Source organism: Mixophyes fleayi, chromosome 8 (assembly GCF_038048845.1).
Source record: "Mixophyes fleayi isolate aMixFle1 chromosome 8, aMixFle1.hap1, whole genome shotgun sequence".
Lineage (NCBI taxonomy): Eukaryota > Metazoa > Chordata > Amphibia > Anura > Limnodynastidae > Mixophyes > Mixophyes fleayi.
The window spans coordinates 55,460,735-55,486,971 of NC_134409.1; the positions used below are offsets into that span (position 1 = coordinate 55,460,735).

Below are 26,237 nucleotides of genomic sequence, written 5' to 3' on the forward strand. Positions count from 1 at the left end.
AGCTTCATGCAGAGGTTCCAGGCAAATCGCCAGCGTGAGTGGCTACAATGACAAGTCATGGGTGTCCTCACATTTCAGAATGCATCCTGCTAGGCAGAGAGCTGTCACAGTATAGAAGAGATTTGATTGCATCTCTGAGCAACTCTCCCCAAGGGCAGCTTGCAAGCTTAATCTCTTTGAAAGGCCCATAGTGGCTGTTTCGTGTATCCAGCACAAATTTGTGATGTCTGAAATGCAGAAAGCCAGAATCAAAGAATTTTACCACACGTTGTCATCAGAGAAAAGGATTAAGCAGCATAAATCGTTGGAGCATTAGGGTCACAATAGGACAATGCCTATGTGATAGAAATTACATGTATTTGTTTAACTCTTTCTAAGCCTTTTCTATCTGCTATCTTTTTATTTCACACAGTTGTCTGAGATTTTAAATGTTGGTGTCAATGAATAAGTGGTTACCCAACTTCAAGACACGTCCCATAATAATCAGTCATGTAGCCAAATTCAGTCACTGCTGTGCTCTCCCATTAATGGTGTCTCTGTAAATAACCTCATGTTCATCTTTATTTAATCCTGTGCAGATTTTTGATTTGATGGATGCCAAGGCAAGAGCAGACTGTATCAAAGAGATTGACCTCCTTAAGGTAAACACTTTTTGAAACACCCATATGATTTGTTTGTAGTGTTTGCTTTCTGTGTGAAAGCTGCTTTGATGATTTTGTTGTTACTTTCGTCTAGCTAGGCCCCTTTATCCAGTATGCCACATGAAGGCTTTGAACCACTTATTTTTCACATATCTTGTGAACTTGTCGTCTTTATATAATTAAATAAAGATGTTTACATCTTAGGATAAAACTGCATTAAAGTCACTTTGCTTTTCTGCTTGCAAGATATTCAGATGGATTATATGTTGCTCTGATTATTTTGTTAGGAAGTTAAGTATCCACTCAGGTGCTGGTTGGTCATTTGAAACAGGTTATAACAGTGGTAATATATCTTTCCTTCACAATTTACCTAAAGGAGTAACAATAATAACCACACAGTTGCAAGCAGTAACTTTTCAAATTAATTTGCTTGGCTTATGAATCCTAAATCAATGGGTGTATCAGTCACCCTGTTTTATTTTAAAGACAAACACTAGATATACAAAATCCTAATTCAGCCTGTGACTTATGAAGTAAATTAAACATTAAAGTACAAGAAAAAACTGGTGGCTGCCAAAACACCCTGAAATGAAAACGAGATCCTGAAGCTTTTTGACAGAGGAGGTTCAGTAAAACTGAATTTCATTTTGGGAGATACATACACAGGAAAGAAGTATTGGTGTTAGAGACTCCTTTGCCCCTCTTTCTCTTGTCTCTAACTCAGATCCTTCAGAGTGCAGGGCCATCTTTTCCATTGGGCACGATGGGCAGGTGCCCGGGGGCCCTGCAGGCAAGGGGGGCCCATCCGAATCCTAAAAAAAACCACAAAACTTTTAAATACTTACCTTGCAGTCACATCAGCGGTGATCCGGCTCCCTCCCTGGTCCCCTCTTCCGTGCTGTGCTCGCAGTGAATGCTGGGCGTGATGTCACGCCCAGCATTCACTGCAACCACAGCACGTAAGAGGGCAGAAGAGACCCAGCGGCGCGGAAAAAAGGAGAGGATCGGACTTAAGGTAAGTTAAGGGGGCCCCTATAAATAAATATATATATATATATATATATATATATATATATATATATATATATATATATATATATATATATATATATATATATATATGGGCCCGGTACACTGCATTGCCCGGGGGCCCATAAAGTTCTTAAGGTGGCCCTGTCTGAGTGATCCTTCTCTAAAGACAGCTCCTCTCCACACCCAATTGTTTACTCTTGGTTAGTCATTAACCAATAAATAATACACACACATTAATAGATTTATAAAGTCCTCTATATAACGGTCTGGATAGGATAAGTTCCTTGGAAGTTAGAAATATCCCCCACCCCTATAAGTTTATTATGGATTTTTAGAAGTCACCTTGAAATCTTGTGACCTGTATAAAAACACCTACCTACAGTAAGTACCTTTTAGATGTCTGAGAAATCCTTGATGACTTCTAATATTCAAGTTTACGGTTGGGAGTGTCTTGTGCCATTCATGGTTCTGTAAATAATGAAAGATTGATCCCCAATTTTTGAGGAGGCTAATCACTATCTCATAGTTTAATTATGTGACACCACATTTTCTTGTGAGAACAGTCCCAACTACTGTCATCCTACTCAATGTTGAATTGTAAAGGTATAATGATGCAAAGCTAAACTAGAATTTATACCAAGAAACTCTCTGTAGGTAGTTTCTAGAGGGTTATGGTAGGTGATTATAGTAAATTCTCAGCCATATAAATAGGACTTTAATTTATTAAGAGCCTATACTATAATCAAGCACTAATTTCCAATCTCCAATATACAGTGGTGTTTGGAGTGTACAGCAGCTATAGATTTGATGAGCTTTAATAATCACATTCATTAGCTGCTCCTGATTGTTGTAGATCAGTGTTGGCTAACCTGTGACGCTCCAGGTGTTGTGAAACTACAAGTTCCAGCAATAAGCTGCTATATATTGACAAAGCATGCTGGGACTTGTAGTTTCACAACACCTGGGGGTAAAAAGGCAAGTTTGCCTTTACAAGCCATCGCCCCTTTAAATTTTCACTGAAAAGTCGCCTATTTCCGGCGACTTGCAGAAATCGGACATTCATACATTTACCCCCAGGAGTGTCACAGGTTAGCCAACACTGTTGTAGATGCTTTATTTTACAGAGTCCAGTTCAATGTGTGAAGCTCCTTTATACTGATCATATCTGTAAGTGGTTTAAAAAAAGTGCTGTCATTGGGTGCACCTTTATTTTAGTACCCAATTGTTCCTAAAAATATTTATATGGTAGCGGCAAAGATTCGATCTAACGGGGCAATACATGGAGTTAAAACAGGGAAATCCGAACACACAATATCATTATACAACGTTCTTTTGACTCTCTCGGATCCCACTGTTTCCCCCCCCCCCCCCCTTCTCGCAGACATCAAAACCTACAGTTACGTTTCGGGATACAAAATCAATCCACAAAAAACAGAAACTCTTGATTTCTATCTAACGAAATCTTCTCTTACTCAAAAATTCCCCTTTTAAATGGTACCAAATAAAGATAAAATACTTTGGTATTTATATAACTAAACAATATAATCAGCTTTTCCGAGCTAATTACCCAAAACTACTATCCCAAATTAAATCTGACTTAGAAACCTGGAGTAAAAATCTAATTTCCTGGATAGGACGTATCAATTCAGTCAAAATGAATATTATTATTATTATATTATTACTATATCTTTTTCAAGCCCTTCCCATACGCATCCCCCCGTATGTATTCAAATTCTTACAACACTACACTTCACAATTTATTTGATTTGGGGTAGGAAACGCCCAAGAGTCCGGCTTCTTGTTCTACAAAGATCGACACGCGATGGTGGTTTGGGGGTCCCCAACTTTAGAAACTATTTTTTGGCAGCGCAACTTGCCCAATGTATTTCGTGGAATTCCTCAGGCTCCTCCAGAGTTTGGGTATCGATTGAGGCTGAGAGCCTGGATATTTCTTCCGCCTCCTCTCTCCTGTGGCTCCCTGGCTCCCTCAGACTAAATGTCCTCGGTCCGCTGTTTATAACCCAATTGTATCGCATTTACTTTCAATCTGGGACCGAGCAAACATAAAGTTTAATCTCGCCCCGGCTCCTAGTCCAATCGCCCCTCTCTTTGACAACCCAGACTTTCCACCAGGTCGTATAGCTTCATCCTTTGAATTTTGGAAAAGGAATGATGTTTATTATCTTAATGATATCACTACAGACACTTCTTTTCCCAAATTCACAGACCTAAAAACCAAATTTAATATTCCCAACACCTTTTTTTTTCAATACCTACAACTAAGAAATTTTCACTCCACCACTAAATTAACTTTAAGAATCAGGCCGTTGACCTCATTCAAGTCCCTTTTTCTCCGGCGATCCTCTACAAATGGCCTTATATCTCAGTTATACTGGGAACTGAGAGTCCCCAACTTAGACATCCAAGATTCCCATGAGCAAGCCTGGGCGGAGGATTTGGGAGGCCCCTTGGATAGAGAGGATTGGGATGAAATAAAGTCTAACACGGCCTCTAGCTCAATCTGTGTGAAGCTGAAAGAAATTGCCTATAAGCTTCTTTATCGATGGTACTTGGTCCCAACCAAATTACAAAAAAAAATTCCGGTCACATCCAGCTCTTGTTGGCGAGGATGTTCGTCGGAAGGGTCCTTCCTCCATATCTGGTGGCAGTGCCCCAAGCTTGCCCCATTCTGGTTGGAACTAAGGGACTTCGCGTCTCAGATTCTGTAGGTTGACATCCCAATCTCTCCCAGATTTTTCCTTCTCCCACTTGGAATTCCATCCGCTACTACACATCAAACAAAAATGTTCCGCCACATAGTTTCTGCAGCGCTGTGTCAAATTGCCACTAATTGGAAACAGTCCACCGTGTCTATTTTGCAGGCAATTATCAAGTCTGGCACTCATACAAAATCGAGTTTATGACATGCATACTGCGTAATACTTCTAAATCATTTAACAAAATTTGGGCACCGTGAATGTCATTTTTTCAAGTTCAAACTCCTTTTGCCATATGACTCCCCTACAACACTCCACTTGATATCCTTCCTCGTTTCTCCTTTCTCCTGCTTTGCCCCTCTTTTTCTTCTATTGGCAGTTTTGCCACACCGCCCCCCTAGCCTATTTGGTTTATCTCTCTCTGACCAACTTCTTCTCTTTTCTCTGTTTCCTCTCTCTTCTCTAACTACAGTTAAAATTTGGTCAATATCATGATTTTGTTATGTATGATATACACTGAATGTATAGGTCCTTGAACTTGTTTGACTTCATTGTTATGGATACTGTCTTTGACTGATGTTTATTATTGACCTTTCAAAAATAAAACTTAAAAAGAAAAAAATATATTTATATTGCTAGGTCATTGTTAATATAACTTAATAATAATTATTCCATCATAGTTCCTTTTTTTGGTTGTGGCACCATATGCTTTAGGCTGTACTTGTAAGTTGCTGCTTATTTCATTGTATTCAGTTTCTCATGACTGCCACCAAAAGTTTGTCAGATCTTCAAATGAAACGATTGACACTAATTATATGCAGCAAGATCTTTGTCACTTTTTTAACTGCAGTTAAATAGTTCATAAATATTTCTAGTCATTTTTCTTAGTATATGTTGGTAGGAGCTTCAATTCGCCACTCTTATTGTTTATACTGAAAATACACTTTTCCTCTCCGTGTGTGCCTTTTACCAGCCATAGATTATGGCATCAAGGACACGTATGAAGTAAACAAACTTTATACAGCCACAATTACCCATAAACCAAATAAAAATGAAAACTGTGCAAATTAAGTGACATCATAACAAAATATACGTTGATGGGGACATTGATTTGAGAAAACAAACTAATATTTTAAACAATGTGATAACATTATAAATTAACAAGTCGGTTTGAAGTGTAGGTTAGACTGTGCTTATCATTTACACCTCACTTTAAAAAAAAAATAAATAAACTAATAAAACTTTTAAAACCCTTCATAGCACCATGATGAAGGTTGGGAGGTGCATCTGCACACATGCTCGGATGCTGGTCTGCATGAGCGTATATCAGAATCTTGCAATGTCCGAGATGCATTTATTTGCACAATTATCAAGAGAGCTGCTATGATAGAAGTAAACCAAACTGTAACATATCGAAGCTAGTGGATCATGTTTCTTATTTCTGAGATTGCAGGAACATGTAAGGTAGACTAGCCCATGTGATCTGTAGGGGGTGGGGTAACTAAAATGTAAAGCAAGGACTAGAAATACCAGGCTTGCCTCTAAAAACAAAAAACAAAACATAAGACACTCCTCTTTTCATTAGAAATGAGCTGGTGGAACATTAAAATTTTGCCTTTTGTACACTGCTATGCTGCTTAAATATTTTTTTTTTCTGGAATTGTGGTGTGTATATGTGTACCAAGATCATCCCCAATACGTTGTGCTGTTCAAATTAATAGCCTAGCCCTGAAAGAATATCTACATCGTATGAAGATGAAATGCACAAATTATTATAAATGTTAAATGTTATACCGTATAGGTAATAGCAGTTGGATACACTTTTTGGTAGGGCTATACAACAAAAGATACCAATGGGCGCTGACTAAAGACAGTAATACCAAGAATATAATAACTTCCCAGTGTCAAAACGCATAGATTATTCTTTAGCTAATTTATAAACATATGTTGAGTACAATATACAAATGAGTATAAATTATTACTAATAAAGTATATGAAAACAAGCTATATTAATCAAAACACATTGTATAGCCCCATCTGGGTAGTTAGGAAGTTTTAATTTGTGTATGTATATCTATCGATAGATATGTGTATATCTATATATAGTAGCAAGAGCACCCTACTTGTGACACGGACACCCTGCAGACATCAGTACACTGACAACTTCTTGTAGTAAATCAAATGTAAATTTATTGTTTGCATCACAATAAACAGCAACACTTCTTGTCAGGATGACACCAGCAAGCAATACCGTTTGCTTACACCTCCTGGTGACCCTAATGCTAAATAAATATTCTCCAGCTCTCTCATTACTGGCCAACTAGTTCAGCATCAGTCACAAACATAACATGAACAACACAATATTTTAACCCCCACTTAGACACAGCAAACCAATCAGACTACAAATCAATAGCACCCATATGATGCACCTGTGTGTTTTGTGCTATGGGAAAGTCTCTGTGGGAATTAACGCTGTATACAGCTTTCCTCTGCAGACTTCCTGGGACCTCACCTGTCCCTATGCAGGAGAGCTGTGCAAGCTCTCCTGCATAGGCTTAAACCACCAAGTCTGATATCCCAACACCTCCTTGCTTCTAATAATAGTTCCTAGTCATAATAAACCTCACTTTTCTGCAGTGCACCGCTTATGCAAGTACACACCTAATGAATGCAAAGAGTTCCTCACATACTGTTACGTATACATATGTTACTCTGCATGTCCAATAGTCAATTTGGCACGAGGTGTCCCTGAAACGTCCGGGGGACAGCACGTGCCGATGTTATCGCTGGGATCAGATTCCATCAGTAAATGCCGGCAATGTGAGCAGCGCAATGTCCACACACCAAACCACCAGCAATTGAATCTCTCCCTAAGTCTGAGAGATTTTGTCTTTAAGTCTCCCATGCAAGCTAACTTCTTTGTCCCTGGAGTCTGGTGTCACGTGTTGCTTTCAGAGACTGTGGTGCTTTCCCTTCTGGGATTCATTAGAATCCACGCAGAGCTGACGCTCTCTGACCCCCGCTTTGGGAATTAGCGTGTGGCTTGCTACCTTAGGTTCTGATGTAAAAACAAAAAAATATATATAAGTAAATTTATCTTAGTTTGGCTTATACTAAAAGTGGTTTACAGTCCATTGTTATGTGTTTTGAGATGATCATTAATATAATCCTTTATTCTATGCCATATTGTATTGGGTTGTTTTTTTTGCATCCAATATAAATGTTCGGCTGTCTTTATTGGTGGGAACGATATTTGTCTGTAATTTTTCAAAGTTTCAATAGCTTGTTTCTTTTACATTTGGTTTGATATGGATTGTAATAATATAAGAAATTAGTTGATTTATATATAAACTTTCTCATGCACTCAATTTCCCTTTTTTTACTTACTAGACCTCAAGTCATTATAACTATATAACTACAGTATATTTTTAGGAAAGGCACCATAAATACAGGTGATAAAGTAGGTGCAATTCAGGAAGAATACTCCTCTTTTATTTTTGTGCTGCATAATTTAATTTCGTTAAAGAAATGCCTAAATACACAGGAAATAATGGAGGGAAATATCTGTTGCTGTAAACTTTTATTTGAATCTTACAAAAGCTGGCGTTATTTGTATTTTGTTTTAGATTTGACTTTTCTGGACTTGTCCAATTTTAATCTTGAATATTTGTCATTTGTAGAGAAGAGTATTGCTAATTGTAAGTTGATGTATTGAACATCTTTATGTGCACTGCAAGGTATTGTGGGAGTTGTTATCATTAAAAAGTGATACCCTCATAAATTAGTAGGTACAGCGATGCTTATATTACTGTGTACCCACCTTACTAGGTAATGTGTTCACTATGTACTATAGCAGCTACTCTTCAGAAGCAAAATGAAATTAAGTTTAGCCTTTTTTTTTTTACTTATTTTGTTGTAATATCCCATTACCAATGCCACTCTAGGTTTGCAGGAATAACTTTCTCTTTCTTTTCTCCCCAGCAACTGAATCATCCAAATGTTATTAAATATTATGCTTCGTTCATTGAGGATAACGAATTGAACATAGTCTTGGAACTGGCAGATGCTGGGGACCTATCTAGAATGATAAAGGTGTGTGGCAAGAAAATTGTCAATAATAGTTTTCAAAACCTGTTTTATATAGTATTTTTTAATGCTAGTTTTAATGTAAATATGTTTAGTCTCAAATGTTTTATTATATATGCAACATTTGTTAATGCTGGACTAGAGAACATGTCAAATCTTGCCGCCATATCCTGCTTCACCTTTTCTGATTTCTGGTTCTTGTTACTTTTGGGACACTTCTAAATGTCTACTATATAATGCAGCTGGGTCCATGTCCTGCGACTCTTCAAGGTGTTCCTTGGTTAAATATGATAGATAGAGATCTATTTATCATGCAATCTGCATTAGATCTTCTATAACAGGCCTGTCCAACCTGCGGCCCTCCAGATGTTTGTGAAACTACAAGTCCCAGCATGCCCTTCCAGCTATCAACAGGTTGTCTACTGGCAAAGCATGCTGGGACTTGTAGTTTCACACACCTGGAGGGCCGCAGGTTGGACAGGCCTGTTCTATAATATCCATGTATGATATAACTATACTCAAGAAAAGTACTTGCATTGTTCTAATTGCAGGAAAGCAAATTTTGATGGCATTAATTGGAAAACATTTTTTTAAAAAAACAATGTTACTACTCCCATTTTATACAGAGAGCAGGGCAACAAATTGTATTTCAAACTGTTCCTTGCTTCAGCTCAGTGAGGGTACAGGGAGGAATGCTGAGGTATTGGTGTTTCAATGGACTATGGAGGAGCCAGAGGCAAATACTGTTATTTTGTATGTACTGCCTATGGGCACTGTATATTTCATTTTTACCTTCTTCTGGGGACATTCTTGGAAAAAAAATAACGTTAGCATGTCATAGACAGCTAGGAGACAAAAGGCTTTTAAAATGGAAACGTCTCCTCTATACAATGTTTATAACACGTTTAGGATAATTTATAAAGCTGTCGAATTAAAAAAAAAAAAAAAAAGACAAAACAACTTTTTGTTGTTGTAAATTTCCTCTATAAATTCCCTATCTCTCTGAGGGAGAGATACATTTCTTTATGTGGTACAAAATAAAAGAAATGGATTTGTATATGTATTTAAAAGTATATGCTTGTTGTGCATGTGTGCTTCTATAGGTGATCGACTGGTTTTATAATGAGCTGATTTCTCATACATGCATATGTTAACAAGCTGATCTCCATCTTATTGATATCAAACACCCTCTGATGTGTAAATCTGGTTTAAAAAGTCAGGCTTGTGCGGCCATGATGTAGAGAATACAAGTTATGTATCTATTTCATTTTCATGTCATGCACAGAAACATTTTGCCTGGAATACAAGTTGGTATAATTCACGGCATAGAACCACATAGATTTTCTAGGAATATATTTTGGCTCAGAAGTCTTTGAAAGATTTAATTTCTGAGACTTTCTATGTATTTTTTATTTTGGTCTCCTTTATAATTATACCCCAATCAACATTTTTCTTTGCTAAGCCTTGTAGTTCTAACTTTAAAATTATTCTCCTAGAGATGAGTGATGGTCAACTTTTAAATGTCTTTCAGGCATGTTTTTCTGACTTACTAGTAGAAAAGCATGGAGCAGATAGTTTGCACATGAAAAGAAATTTATATCAACCAATGAGTGCTTTGATTTGTTAGTTGACATTTTGTTTGAACAAAGATAAAAATGTCCTTCAGACTTTTTCCCTCACATGACATGCAGCTGTTTGCTCCAGGTTCTGCTCTCAAATTGTGTATTCATTCGACTATGAGGGGGGTATTCAGTTCCTAGCAATGCCCCTTAGGAGCCTCGCATGATGAGGCTCTGTGGGATGTTAGGGCAGTAAAATATTGCTGATTTTTGCTCATCTCATAGAGGTGCAAGCTAAAATCTGCAATGTTTTACTAGCCTTAATACCCAGAAGTGCACACAGGCGTACTTCCCTTGAGCCTCAGATGCGGGTTTGCGTTAAATTGAAACCCCCAGCCCCCCCATAAGTTCCATCTCTGGGTCACTAAAAGTGACCACACATGCAGGCAATCATGGTGCCAAATAGATCCAGTTATTCAGCACTCGGGCCAAGCTTCTAGCAGCCTGTTTGTGCAGTTAGACTGGTAGCGATCACCTATAGAATATATTTTTACCTTGCCCTGTCGCCAGCTTATTTTGAACCAAACTTTTTATAAATCCTATCTCCAAAATGGAGCTTAATAAAAATCACAGCCTGTATAAATAACTATATGGGAGGGTTATTCTAGATATGTTAGGAAAAGTAAAACAACATCTTTGTTCTATATTGCACTACTAACAGAGCTGGCCTGACAAAAATGGAAAAATATATACATTGAGGAGCTTAGCTATTTGTTTAGTAACCTTTATATGACACTACGTATTACACAGTGCTTTACATGTAATTTTCAATAATTTACATTAGTTCCTGTTCCAGTGGAGCTTACAATTTATATTCCCTACCACACAAGCACATGTCAGAAGCCAGTTAAACTGCCGTTGTGTTTTTTGGAGTCTGGGAGAAATCCAGGTCATCTGGAGAGAATGCACAAACTCCACACAGATTGGGCCTTTGTCCTAGCACTATGGGGCAGCAGTGCTAACCACTGTGCTGTCCATTGTTTTACCTAGTTGTTTTAATTTACAGTTAAAGTACAGTTTACATTTGTGTTGATATTACCTTTTTTGGTACTTCCCTTTATAAAACTTGTTTCATTATGTCCCATATGGTATATACCCTAATGGTATTTGGGAATCGCTAGTATAGATTATGGGGACTCACAGACACTACTTTTATTTTGGTTGACATTTCATGGGCAGATTCAAATAGCTGCAATGTTTCTCACAACATTATGGCTGTGCACTCTTTCAGTTACTGTGGTAGAATTCTCACTCATTTTTACTCGAACCCCATAGAGGTTTGAGGGAAAAATGACACGAAGTGTCTCCAGATTGTCACGAGACACTTTGCAGCTTATGGAATTCACCACCCTTCTGTCTGTCTTCAAAACTGTAGAAGTTATTTTAAGATAACCTGTTCTGTGATTTTTATTTTTTTAAAATATATATATATTTTTTTTTTTTTCATTTCCACTACGTACTAGCCAGGTGACCCTACACACTCTTTACCCCACCTCACTCAAGATGCTAACTCATGATAGTGTTACATAACCAAGATCTTCACTTACACCAACATGTCATGGCCATTAGGACCGCAAATATCAAGAGATATCACAAAAATAAACAAAAAAGAAAGGGACGTTGACAAATTACTCTGTTTTTGTCAAATTTATTTGTCCTCAACTGGAAAAAAATACACAACTTATTTTATTCTTTTTCACATGCAAACCACACTTACCCAGTATCGTCATTGTCGGTACTTTCACTGTTGGTTCATATCCTATTTATATGTTAGTTCCAGTAGTTATAAGCTATGTAAAACTGTAACAAGAAGTGCGTATAGTATCTCTTTATTCTTTGATTCATATACCAGCATCGGAAACATTAGAGACATAGGAGACAAAAAACGAAGCAAAACTGTGCTGGACATTTAGAGCTAAGGAAATGGGTGTTTAGTAATATGAAATACATGTAAATACGCTTTGTGGTCATTACAAATGAATTGATTACAGCACAGTGCAGTAGAATTAATTCCAGCTTGTGAGGACAGGAAGAATATGAGGCCGATACCTCAATATATAATATTACATTTCACAGTTCTTTAATACAAATGCAAACTCAGCAGATTACTGCTACTTGGATGTAGCCTTTGTTGGAAGGTAGAAGAGAACAATAACTTGCTCCATGTTCACAAGAACAATGAACATGCCTTAAGTTTAGCTAGTGGGGGGATTAGGGAGAGGGAGTGAGTTTTGTGAGCTTGAAAAACAATCATTTATGCGCACACAGCAGGTATACATTTAAAGTGGTGACTTACAAGGGAGGTTGGTGGCAGAGCATAAACAGGAAGGGGGGGGTTGACATGAGATCTAATATGGTGGTGCTTATTGTAGTTGGAGAATTGTAAATGAAAGGCAATCTTTAATAAAATTAATTTAATTAAATCAATGCTAGAATTATACAAAAAAATAAAGATGAAATGTATGCTTTCAATGTTAGTTTATGAATTCACTAGGGCTCATTTACTGAGAATGTATTACCCACAATACTTCCTTCTTCACCTCACATGACTTTCTCATACTTTGCAGTTACAATTTTTTTAAATAACTTTATTGTAACTAATTCAACAATCCATTAAACATATTTAAAGCTCATTTGCGTGTGGCTTACAAGCCAGCCCTTGCTAGATGTAAGCCCCTATACCTGGGAGGTGAGTGCATCTGATTTTAGCTGCCTTTTAATGGTGTTTTAAATCATTTAGGTCACTGTAGAGCCTGCATATAATAAGGTGCCCTTAATGCTGGGATGCAGGCTTAAATGTTTTGATCAAAATAAGGACTAATACCTCATGTTTCCATTTTGCTAGATACACACAAATATGCAGTGTTAAGGATAAGCGCTGACAACAACTGTCTTTTTGTTTTGTACTAATACTACATTCAGTTGCCTTTATTTTTGAAATACACAACATAGTAAATCAAAGTATTAGTATTATATAATGGCAAATTATACTGTTTAAAAGAATGTTCGAAGTCCACACACAGTTCCTGTTGCTGGTAGATGACACTCGGTCTGTAATCTCGTAATTTATTTGGCGAAGGATCTCCTTATGATGTTCCTGTAATGTGCAATACATGATTCCCTATATTAGAAGTGTACTATGCTTTCTAATATATCATAATTACCATGTGCTATATGCGAAAGGTGAATGGAACATCTCTGTTTTGAGATGTTCTTTATCTTGTATAAGTTGTCTTAATGTTGGCAGTATATGAATCAAAACTAAGAAAAAAGAGATATCGTGAAAAAAGTATAGACCAATACATTGGAACAAAAGGAGCGAGTACACTGCTTGTTATGGGCACTTTGAGTGCTCACATATTTTACCTCTGGGATCCTGCAACTATCATAATGTATTTGCCAGCACATAGCTGGCAGTGTAAAAGCTGAGGCCTCATCACCCCTAGTGCTGATGTGCTCTATCACGCTGCAGGCAGCTTGTGTCTGTAGGCTAAAGCTTACAGTCTAAAGGATATATGTCTACCCCTAGAGCTGGGACCAGTCAAGAGCTTCAACAGAGGATCTCCTTAACTCATTTATCATATATAGAACTGGGCTGGATTAGGTCCATGTTTTAAAGTTTTCTGCATGTATAAATGCGTTATTGCTACTGCCAGTAGTGCACATGTGTTTTAGGTGATTAAGCCATATTGCACACACAAAGATTATTGTGGGCATGTCATTGATGAACCAGAGTCGTTTTTAAGCATTGTACTGTACTTTCTCCAAAAACAAAAAAGGCATCTGGGAGAATGTGTTGAATGTGGCTACTGAACTCTGTTTCTTTTGCTCTGCCACTCCCAAAACAGCTTTCACATGAATTGATTTACATGAACCTGTTTATTGAGGGTTTTGTTTTTGTTAAAAAGATGGAAAGAGCACATCAACCTATACAAAGAAAAAGTATATCACTGTTGATCATGTGTGTTGCCACATTGTCACTGTAAACATGCAGGGGTGAATTCCATTCCCCCCGAAGTACCGCCGCGTTAAAGATATTACCGTTATTACAGTAATATTAACCCGGTTTTCTGCTCGCAGCTCAGGCAGCTGCAAGCAAAAAGCCAGCGTTGAGACTGCCGTAATAACTGTAATTACGCACCCTATTACCGTAATAACTGTAATAATGCGCAGGCCGCGTTACTTTTAACAGTAACGCAGCCAATTGAATTTCCCCCGTAATGTCTCTAATAAATGAAATGCACATACAGTACTGCTTAACACAAACCTGTTTCTGTTTTGTTTTCAGCACTTTAAGAAGCAAAAACGGCTAATCCCTGAAAGGACAGTTTGGAAATATTTTGTGCAGCTTTGCAGTGCACTGGAACATATGCATTCCCGCCGTGTTATGCACAGAGGTAACTGCTAAACCAATCTTTTTCTCTGGATATAATGCTAATACTGTGGTAATAATGTAAAACAATATTTAAAATGAGTAATCAAACTAGCATTGAGAGCTGAAATCAATCCATAATGCAACGCAGCAGGTGGAGTTACTTTCCCGCACTGCAGCTGTCCCAATGTCTCATGGTCCTTTGACCACTTCCTCAGAGGTTGTCTTTGTTTTTAAGAAACATGAGACCTATTGCATACTAATTACAGGATAAAGGTAATCAAGATATACTTAATATAAAATGTGGTTTAAAAAATGTAGACTTAATAAAACCAAACAAAATGCATAAAAAGCTGTTTACATGGTGGATAAATAGTCCTATTTCACATAAGTAATGGCAAGTTTTATAAATTATGAACAAACATTCTTAATTGTACATGTAAAATGTGCATGTTTTGTACAGAACACAATATTAGTATTTGTATTTGAGCAGTGCATAGTCATGGTGTGTAACAATGTATTATTTATATTTGTAGTATGGCAATACGAATTTAACAGTGTGGTATACTGAAGCAGTTTACTTTTTAAACTCGCTCTTCTTAATTTTTTTGTCCCCCAGATATTAAGCCGGCCAATGTGTTTATAACAGCCACAGGCGTGGTGAAGCTGGGAGATTTAGGTTTGGGACGCTTCTTCAGCTCAAAAACCACAGCTGCACATTCTTTAGGTAAGCCGTCCTGAGAGGCACAGGTACTGAGCGGGTGTTTTACTGCCCCATCTGATGCCATGTGTCAGCTGTGAAACCCACAGCCCCCTCCGGAAAGCCTTATTAACCTGCGTCGGGGCACACACTATTAATTTCACGTAGCTTTCAGGAGTTTCCTGTTATGATGACCTTTGACCCTGCCACTGACATTAAAAGAACCCGCTGCCACAATAACCACCGATTATTTATTTTATGGCTGCGTTGTTAAAATTTAAAGAGGAGAAAGAAATTCATGGGACTAGCCTACGGAGGAAGAACATTTTACCAGCATTACACTAAAAGAATTACAAGTGCTTCATAAAAGCAACCTTTTTATATGGTCACAAACTATGTGACAGCAGTAATCAGACTAGTTATATATTTTTTTTCAACTTGTCCTATGTCTTGAACGTTGTAGTTGTTCTTTTATGGGGAAGTTATCCCCTTATTTAAAATTTGGTTAATTAAATAGAGCATTGGAAGTGCACACTTCTGAGATAGCAGTCACGTTGAACTTGTATGTTGAGTTAATGTAAAGTTATTTGTGTTTTTTTACCTCTTCTCAATTTGGTAACATTACGAAAAGTAAAAAGTCATACCTGACTTGACATGATTTTACCAACTTTTTTCATAGGAATGCAATCTCGTGATTTAACTTAAAAAAAAATAAAAAATAGCGTTATCGGGTTGTCAACTTTGGGGGGAGGGGAATGCTCTTAATCAACTACTTAGGGCTAGATTTACTAAGCTGCGGGTTTGCAAAAGTGGGGATGTTGCCTATAGCAACCAATCAGATTCTAGCTATCATTTTGTAGAAGATACTAAATAAATGAAAGCTAGAATCTGATTGTTTGCTATAGGTAACATCCTCACTTTTTCAAACCCGCAGCTTAGTAAATCTAGCCCTTAGTGATGTAGTTGTTCCCTTTTCTAGGGCAACCACTGTTAACTGATCAGAAGTTGCTTTTTTTCCCAACATGGAAATCAGATTTCAGAACTGTGGAACAAGGCAGAGATGTTAAATTTTGTATGTAATGTGGAAGTTATAGTGGCATGGAACTGGACACTGTGAGAAATCTGTACTCCTCTTTTATTGAAATTGCTTCTTGTTAGGAAAAATTATTTCTAAATGTGGGTGTTGTCTTGCAGTGCATAATCTCTTTAAAGAGAGACCACACCACTCACATGGTGAATTCTTCATGTGTTGACATTAAACAACAATCCTATCATAAGTTGCCAGTGATTGATAGTTGCTTCCAGATGCTAGACTGTGTAATACAAAGAAAAAAAATGGAAGCATGCCCCTCTCCAAATCATAAACCAGCCCGAAAGCTAATGTTCCACTGTAATAGGGAAACAATGCATATGAGCTTCCATGCTATAGTGTAAATCAGCCTGTTTAGGTGTAATGGGCAAGGGTCTTGATGACCCCAGTTTGTTCTGTTTGGACTTTCTAGGATAACAACGTTGCCACTCCAGAGGTGTCCCATTGTTGTTTATTACCTGAGCCTCCACAGCCCAGGAATGTTGAAGAGCCCCAGCACTTTTCAGTGCAGGTGTGGCTTTTTTCCCCCTCCACCTTCTCCCCCATAGTGCCACCAGCCCTTTACTGACCAGCTTGGGGCTCATTTTCAATATTGCAGAGTGACCCCACGTTTGTCGACTTTATTTTATAATGGAAAACAGCCTAGGCTGTTTAGGGCTAGATGGGGCAGGCACAATCCTTATTCATTGTATTACACAGTGCACCTGCTTGTTTTTGTTTCATTTAAAATATAAAAACTAGACACCATCTCCACTAGCTTAGAGTAATATTGGAAAGTGCAAGTCCTATTGAGTTTAAATGGTCGTACGCCCCTCTACACAACAAGATCACCCCTGAAATTGTATCCTCTCCACTATTTTACAATAATCTCATTCAGGAGAAAGGAATCTCTTTTGTATGCTGGTACACTAATATGTTATCCATACTTCAGCTGGATTACCTTCACTCTGCTTTTCTACTACCCTTTGCCTATTCCTTACCCCAACCCCAAAGTGAGGAGTTCTGGAAGAGCCTTAGCGCACGGGAGATATGCTTGTTCTGAACCTCCAAATAAGTTTATTTTTATTACCAGTATTGGCCTTACCTACATAGGATGACCTGTTCTTCATGAGACGAAACTAAAGCAAACAAGTAATTGGCCAAATAAAACACTCTTACAGTTTCATTTGACACTGAATGTCTAACTGTTGTGCCAGACATGATATAACTTGTAATGTACAGCAGCTGCACATCCACAGGTTGACAATATTGGTGTATACAGTACTGCTTAGCTTTAGCTTATCTATGCACAGTGCTTGCCACTTGGTGCACTGACTAGTTTTTACTATAGCAGGGGGACCCACACTCTTCTGGGTATATTGCACACCAGCCCAGGCTGTCTAATGCTGTGACGAGACATGATGCCCATAACTTAATTTTATTTTTTCTTATACATCACCTGTAGTTCTCTGCTGCATGTATTTTCATTTTTTTTGTTTATTTATTTTTTTACATTACTTCCGTTCAGGCAGAGTTGCTGCCAATTCATTAATTTTAGTTGAAACGTTATAGTAATTTGAGTAACAATACGCATGTGCTGCATATTTTTCCTTCATCTGACATGTAAAATGATTGTCAAGGTGTCATCTGGTGGCAGCAAAATATATTGCAGGGAATTTCAATGTTACGCTTTGAGAAACACTATGTGCAATGTGTTTCCTTAAAGTGTCAATGCCTGTTGCATGAGTTACGTTGTGCCATGTTAAATGTTAGTTTAATGCTTGCTACATCTGTATATGTAGTAAATTAATTTTTCAAAGGTTATATGGCACATTTTATTTTTCAGTGGTAGGTGCCTAAATGACTTGCTCTGCTGATGGTACCACAAAATTCTTAGGATGTGATTTTAAAATGAGTGTAAATCAAGCAAGTTTCTTTTAAATACATGGCACGATCCAGCTCCCCTAGAAATGCATTGAACGTGCCAGATCAAGCACCAATACTAATAAATAAGTACCAAGTAAAACAAAGTGCTTCATCTGTAGTACTTTTGTACAAGGCATCTGTCAGATGTGTTGGTATCTTAATTTTATTCAGCAAACAGAGCTACCCCTATTAAATTCAAAGTAATTTATATGTTGTCTGTATTATATGTACTTAACCACCAACACCATGCTACCAGTTAAAGGCCTCAATTCTTGCAGCATGACATGGACGGACAGTTAACATCTTCATTCTAGAGATAGAGGGAGGGGGATCAGGATCCCGTCATACCCAGACACTGGTTGTCAATAACAACCAGAATTCCCAGCAATTTTCTTTTTCTTATAATAAAATGCCCACCTCATGACAACTCCTGTAAGGAACATGTGCACTTTCCCATGCTTGTTGAGTAGAGCTACATTGTGCTAAATTCACAGATATTGAATTCAGAATGTATAGCAGCAGCTACTTTCTCTACAACCGCTACAGATCATGAGTAAGTCACTACTGCCAATAGTATACCTATTGTCAACAGAAATGTGCTCGGTTTCATTGTAGCCACTTTATCAATTACATTTACCTTTTTAATGAGCAGCCCAACCTTTTTCCCCTCAGAATATCATTAATTTATTAGGGCGAAGACTGAGCAATAATTCTGGCCCACCAGACATGAAATACATATTTTTTTATTTATTTTTATGGCTCACAGGTATGTCAGATCTACATTTTGGTCTTGTAAATAAATGTTTTGTCTTCCAAAATGTAAATTTTGTATTCCCCATTGACCCTCTCCCCATCTTCCCGGAAAAAAAAAAAATACATGGAAATTGAGGGCGATGCAGATGCAGCAGCACTATAGTATGGTCTCTCCCTGCAGACGTCATGCAGCAGCACTATAGTATGGTCTCTCCCTGCAGACGTCATCATACACGCTGCTGATCCCACATGCGACTCCGGCTCAGGTCCTGGCGCTGATGCTGCCTGTAACCTCCACGCTGCCCCGTCTGGTCTCCTCTCCGGTCTGCCTGTGGTCCCACTGCTCCCGTCTGCTGTCTCCCGCTGCTACAGTCCTGACGCCGTCTCTGGTCTCCACGCTGTCTCCAGCCTCCATGCGGCCATCGCTCACCGCGCGTGTCCTCCTGCTCCAGATGATGTCTCCAGCCTCCATGCTGCCATCCCTCACCGCCTGTGGCCTGCACCTCCAGTTGCCGTCTCCTGCCATCTCCTGCTGTCTCCTGCCGCCCCATGGAAGCCGCTCTCCTCGCTGCTCTGCTCCTGCCCTGCGGCCATCTCCAGCTGCAGATCTGATGCCTCCACGTTGCCTTCTCTCCCCTGGTTAGTCGGTAGTTAGTCAGCCTCTGCTGGGTCTCCTCTCATTCTCCCACTGGGACTCTGCTCATTGCCCCCACTACTAGCCCTCTCACAGCCTCCCACCCCTCCCTCCCTGGTTTCATCTGTACACAACCCCTTTCCCCCTGGCTTTGGTCCACACATAGACACTCATGCCGCCACTAGTTTCCCAAACGTAAGGCCCCTACCTAGTCCACTCGGCCCCACCTGTACTCTGGATCCTTCTGATCCTTCTGGCCCACCTGCTCTCTGACCCACCTAGTCCTTTTTGGCCCACCGGTACTCTGGCCCACCTGAACGCTAGACCCACCTAGTCCTTTTTGGCCCTCCTGAACTCTGGACCCACCTAGTCCTTTTGGCTCTCCTGAACTCTGGACCCACCTAGTCCGTCAGGCCCTCCTGAAATCTGGACCCGCCTTTGTCCTTTTGGCCCTCCTGAACTCTTGGCTCTCCTCCCTGGACCTTCCTCACCTCTGGCCTCACTGACCTTTGGTCTCCTGGACTCGGGACCTACATTTTCTCTGTGTCTCTCCGGATCTCACATCGTGCCTGAATAGCTTATTCTTGCCTGAATAGCTTATTCTATTGTATTTTATCTTATTGTGTTTTATTTTATTTTACTTCAATTTTATTTGAATGTCTACTGGACTCCATACTGTCTCTATCACTGCCTTTCTGTTCTACTCGGTCCTATAGCTTCTTCCGTCCCACTCACTGTTTCACTCTGTTCGACAGTCCGTATAGAACCTAACTTCTAATTTGCTCTGCTCCACTTCGGACTCCCTATTGCTGCCCTCTCCTCTGTGTTACGCCCTCACACCTCCCCTGCTTCCTCTGGCTGTTTTCTTTTTCCCCTGTCTCTCATCATGCCGCCTTGCTCCTTTCCTATACCTATCCTCTCCCCCAGCCCCCGTCAAGGGCCCAAATCTCTCTGTCCCAGCTCTAACCCCCCCCCCCCCACGCTCCATCAACCCTGACAATCTCATCCATATCTCCCCTGTTCCTTCCCTTCCTTTTTCGTGTGCCCTCTGGAACTCCAGGTCTGTCCGTAATAAACGGTCCTCCATCCATGACCTCTTCATCTCCAACTCTCTTAATCTCCTTGCCATAACCGAAACCTGGCTCACTTCTTCTGATACTGCCTCCCCTGCTGCTCTCTCCTATGGGGGCCTTTCTTTCACCCACTCCACCAGACCAGACAAGCGTCCAGGAGGTGGAGTGGGCCTCCTCCTATCCCCTAACTGCACTTTTCGGGTCATACCCACTTTACCTTCACTCTCCTTCTCCTCTTTTGAAGTCCACTCCATTCGGCTCTTCTCCCCCATCCACCTCCGTGTCTCTGTCATCTACCGTCCCCCTGGCCCCACCTCTATTTTTCTTGACAACTTTGCCGCCTGGCTCCCCCACTATCTTTCCTCTGACTTGCCCTCCATTATACTGGGCGACTTCAACATCCCTATTGACAACTGTTCTGACCCTGCCACCATCAAACTTCTCACCCTTTCCTCCTCCCTTGGCCTCACTCAGTGGACCTCCTCCCCCACCCACTGTCTTGGTCACTCCCTCGACCTTGTCTTCTCTCACCTCTGTGATCTCTCTGACTTCTCCAACTCTCCCTTCCCACTCTCCGACCACCATCTCCTCTCCTTCACTATGTCCTCCTACCCTGCTCCCACCTTGCCTAAAGCCACCCTCACCAGGCGCAATCTTGATGCCATCGACCCCATCTCCTTCTCCTCCTCTCTTGAAACTCTCCTACCACCCCTCCCCTCTCTGGCCTGCCCTGACCAGGCGTCCTCTCTTTATAACCAATCTCTCACTACTGCCCTGGACACCGTTGCCCCGGCCTTTTCTATCCACCGTCGTCGCCTTATTCCCCAACCCTGGCACTCCAGACTCACCCGCTCCCTCCAAAAGTGCTCTCGCACAGCCGAACGCCTCTGGAGGAAATCTCGTTCCCTAGCCGACTTCCTTCACTTCAAATTTATTCTCTCCTCCTTCTGCTCTGCCCTGTCCCTTGCTAAACAATCCTTCTTTAAGTCCCTTATCTCTTCTCAGTCCTCCAATCCCCGCCGCCTCTTTGCCACATTCAACTCCCTCCTCTCCCCCCCCTCCCACTGTCACGCCTTCCTTCTCTGCGTCTGACTTCGCCTCCTTTTTCTCTTCCAAAATTGAAGCCATCAGACAGAACATCTCCTCCTCCCATCCCTCTCCCGCCACCCTCACCGCTTCACCTCCCCCTATCAACCGGCTCTGGTGCTCCTTCATCCCTACATCAGGTGAAGAAGTTCGCTCCCTTATTCTTTCCTCTCCACCCTCTACCTATCCTCTTGATCCCATCCCCTCCCACCTCCTTCGCTCTCTCTCTCCTACTGCCTGCTCTTACCTCGCACACACCTCTTCAACCTATCACTCTCCTCTGGTGTTGTCCCATCCTCATTCAAACACGCTCTTATCTCCCCTATCCTCAAGAAACCCAATCTTGACCCCACCTCTCTTGCAAACTACCGCCCTATCTCTCTTCTCCCATATGCCTCCAAACTACTTGAGCGGATTGTCTGCTGCCACCTCACCAGGCACCTCTCTGACAACTCCCTCCTTGACCCTCTCCAATCCGGCTACCGCCCCCTCCACTCCACTGAAACAGCCCTGGCTAAAGTCACTAATGATCTCCTATCAGCCAAATCCAAGGGTCACTTCTCTATACTTATCCTCCTTGACCTCTCCGCGGCCTTCGAAACTGTGGACCACCCCCTCCTGCTGCAAACTCTTCTCTCTCTCTGCCTCTCTGGTCCTGTCCATGCCTGGTTCACCTCATATCTTGCTAACCGCTCCTTCTCTGTATCCACGTCTGGTTCTTCCTCCACCCCCTCCCCTCTCCCTGTAGGAGTCCCTCAGGGCTCTGTTCTTGGCCCTTTACTCTTTTCACTGTATACTTCCTCCCTTGGGGCTCTCATCTCCTCATTCGGTCTTCAGTATCACCTATATGCTGATGATATTCAACTATACATCTCTTCTCCTAATCTTTCCTCCTCCCTCCTCTCTCGTGTAACTGACTGCCTCTCAGCCATCTCCTCCTGGATGTTCTCACACTTTCTTAAAGTTAACATCTCCAAAACTGAACTCATTGTCTTTCCCCCACCCAGATTCCCTTCCCACCACGACCTCTCCATTGTTGTTAACAACTCCACTATCTCCTCTGTCACCCAACTCCGCTGCCTGGGAGTCACTCTTGACTCCTCTCTCTCTTTTGCCCCCCACATCCAATCCCTCGCCCAAGCCTGTCGCTTCCAACTCCGTAACAATGCCCGCATCCGTCCTTTCCTCTCTCAAGAGGCCACCAAAACTATCATCCATGCTCTCATCATCTCCCGCCTCGACTACTGCAACCTCCTCCTAACTGGCCTCCCCTGCTCCCACCTCGCCCCCCTCCGCTCTATACTCAATGCGGCTGCGAGACTTATCTTCCTCTCACGCCGCTCCTCCTCTGCCTCCCCTCTCTGTCTTGCCTTACACTGGCTCCCCTTCCCCTTTAGAATCCTTTTCAAACTCCTTACCACCACTTACAAGGCTCTCTCACAGTCTACTGCCCCTTATATCTCTAACCTCCTCTCCATTCACACTCCTGCCCGCTCCCTGCGCTCAGCCAATGATCGCCGACTCTCCTCCACTCTGATCATCTCTTCCCACTCTAGAATCCAAGACTTCTCCCGCGCTGCCCCCCTTCACTGGAACGACCTCCCTCGCTCCATCCGTCTCTCGCCCAACCTGTGCTCCTTCAAACGGGCACTTAAAACTCACCTGTTTCTTAAGGCGTACCAACCATCCACTTAACCTCTCATCTCTTCGGTTCTCCCCTTTGCCTCACTGGCTCCCTTCTGTGCCTGATTCTGTCCACCCTCCCTTAGGATGTAAGCTCGTATGAGCAGGGCCCTCTTTCCTCCTGTCTCCATACCTGTTCTTCCACTCCGTCTCTACTGTATTTGCCTGCCTGGAGTTTATGAAGTATTGGTATTTTATGTTTAATGTTCTGTACTGTTTTGCCCTATATGGTCTACTGTTTGTACTGTGTACGGCGCTGCGGAAACCATGTGGCGCCTTACAAATAAACGATAATAATAATAATATTTGAAGGTTCAAGAAGGAGAGAACATTTTTTGTACATCAGGCAATCAAAGACATGATTTCTATCGAATGGGAATACCCATACTATTGCTCAAAAAAAAAAAAAAACACCTTGCAATGATGAGGTGGGTTCAAGTGGGTCAGCTGGAGACCTGTGGGTTCATTAGGTCATGATTTTTTATTTCTTTCATTCCCATCTAGGACCACAACCACATAAATAGTCTTACCTAGATTTTTTTTCACGCTGCAACATTTGACTAGTAGACTCTATTTAACTGGTAAATCATACTAAACATATTCACCAGTAAACAAAAACCCTGTTCCTGCAATCAATACTATGAATATGAAATTGTTCTGGCTGGATCCAGTCCTCCCGAATAAACAGTACAGCCATTTGTAGTGATGCTTAGCATCCTTATCAGTGAGCCCAGTTTTTTGCAGTGACTCTCAATGAAGTTGGGCCACAATATAGTCTTAAACTTTCAAGAATGGCTATTCAGCCACCAATATTTTAAATATATTTTTCATTTTAGTGATGCCAAGTATAGCTGGCAGCTTTTGCAGATGGGAGATCTGTGAAGTTGGGGGCGTGTGGCGCTTAATGACATAATTTGTGTCATGATGCTCTGACCCACCACTCGGATATCATGCAAACTGCATCCAAACAAAGTGATGGGCGGAGCATTGACCTGAATCAATTCAGAAATAGCCCTGAACAGACCCATGAAAAAGATGACTGGCTTTGACATTATGGATTGTAAACTTGCGAGCTGGACCCTTTTTACCACTTTTGTCTGTCTGTTAATACCCAGTCAAGTTGTGCTACATAAATAAATATTAATAATAATATAGGCACTGTTAAGAATCTAGTACAGTTTATATTGTGTGATGTCCTCTCATATAGCACATGTGCTCTGACCTTGAGAGTGAGTAGAAAAAGTCCTGTAAGATATCTTCTTGCCATACACTAATTAAAACATTTTTAATCCAAAAAACATGTATGTAGGGAGCATAGACCCATTATTGATTTCTATGTAGTATCTGTTGTACAGGAATTTGAATGCACAGTGTATCCTAGTGGCATCAAAATGACGTAAACTTCACTGCAGCAATAACCAAGATTGATTAAATGTGACTGTAAGATCAAGAAAATAATACACTTTGGGTACCTTGTTTTGAAAGCATTAGTCATTATTTCTCAGTATACATTTAAACTCATTGATTTGAAAAAGAAAATTTTAATTGTTTTTTTTTTTTTGTTTGTTTTTTTTTTTTTGGTCTAATGAAATGGTTTTCAAAAATCGTACAAGTTCAAACAATGTTGGTAAATCTTGGATAATACAGTGCATTGACTATGTTTACATTTCAAAATAAATGCAATGAAAGTTTGAAAGAAAATATATTTTAATTAATTAATTTAATTTCTTGTTTACAGTGGGTACCCCTTATTATATGTCACCAGAGAGGATACATGAGAACGGGTACAACTTCAAGTCTGATATTTGGTCATTAGGATGTCTACTTTATGAGGTAACAGGATGAAATAAACTTGCATGCAGTCCTATTGTTTTACAGCTGGTTCTGAAATGGTCACTAATCTGAGGTGATGGCACCAAGGTTTGCTCTACTAAAACTGTAGTCCCAAAACAATGTTTTATTGTAATTTTTTTTTATCCATCATGTTCTTGCATCTGCCTTCTTATTCTACTTTTCTTATTTTTTATGTTGCTTTAAAGCAAATGGCTGAACACAAGTGTTTGGATAGTTTTGTTTTTTTTCTCAATTTGTTTAAGCAATGTAATTAATTTTAAAAGTAAATTGCCCTGAAGTACACTATCATTATTTCTGAGCTACTGTGGGTTTGGTATACCAGTCCTGTGCCCAGCTTAAGTTATCTTGTACATTGTTGTTTGTCTAATAGAAATGACTGTATGTTTCTAGGTAGCTAACACGGTTTAGAAGTATGCAACATAGGAGTTTTTCATGACGTCTGTGTGCAAGATTCAATGTATGCAGTTTCTCTATTTTAACTTTTTAATGAGAATAAGATTTTTATTCATTTAAATACAGTAAAAAAAAAAATGTTAAGTATTCTGCTTATTTAAATTGAGTTCATTTTTTTAATTAAATGAAAAATGTTGCTTTAAAATGAGAGTAATGTATTTTGTGATAAAATTTCATGCAGCACTAATGATAGACTTTAGTCAGTACTGTTAAGTATTTAATTACTATGTCTTAATCTGTTGAGGGCAAACGAACTGGTAGCACAATTACATTCTATTTTAATTTGTACAAAAGTTATCCCATTCCTGGTGCAAGGGTATTTTGTGCTCGCAGCTGATATTGCAAGGCTTTGACTCATTTGTACATGGACGATTTATACAAAAAAATATGAATACTTCAAGGGTTGCTATTACCTTCATACAGCTCCAGTATTCACATAATACCTTTTAAAACACAGATGGGAAAATGTTAATGGAATAAAAAGACAGTTATTTCACATGTGAGAGTTGAGCATGTGCGGACTTTGCATCTTCAATGGG

The 26,237-nt window shown here is 40.1% G+C and overlaps 1 protein-coding gene across 1 annotated transcript in view; it reads left to right on the plus strand.

The window, feature by feature from the left end:
• Positions 1–26,237, plus strand: part of NEK7 (NIMA related kinase 7) — a 77,700-nt gene that overhangs the window by 39,681 nt on the left and 11,782 nt on the right. The window contains exons 4-8 of the mRNA XM_075182591.1: positions 579–641; positions 8,372–8,482; positions 14,384–14,492; positions 15,087–15,194; positions 25,130–25,224. Of these exons, the coding sequence (XP_075038692.1) occupies positions 579–641; positions 8,372–8,482; positions 14,384–14,492; positions 15,087–15,194; positions 25,130–25,224 (486 nt within the window). The remainder of the gene's footprint in view (positions 1–578; positions 642–8,371; positions 8,483–14,383; positions 14,493–15,086; positions 15,195–25,129; positions 25,225–26,237) is intronic.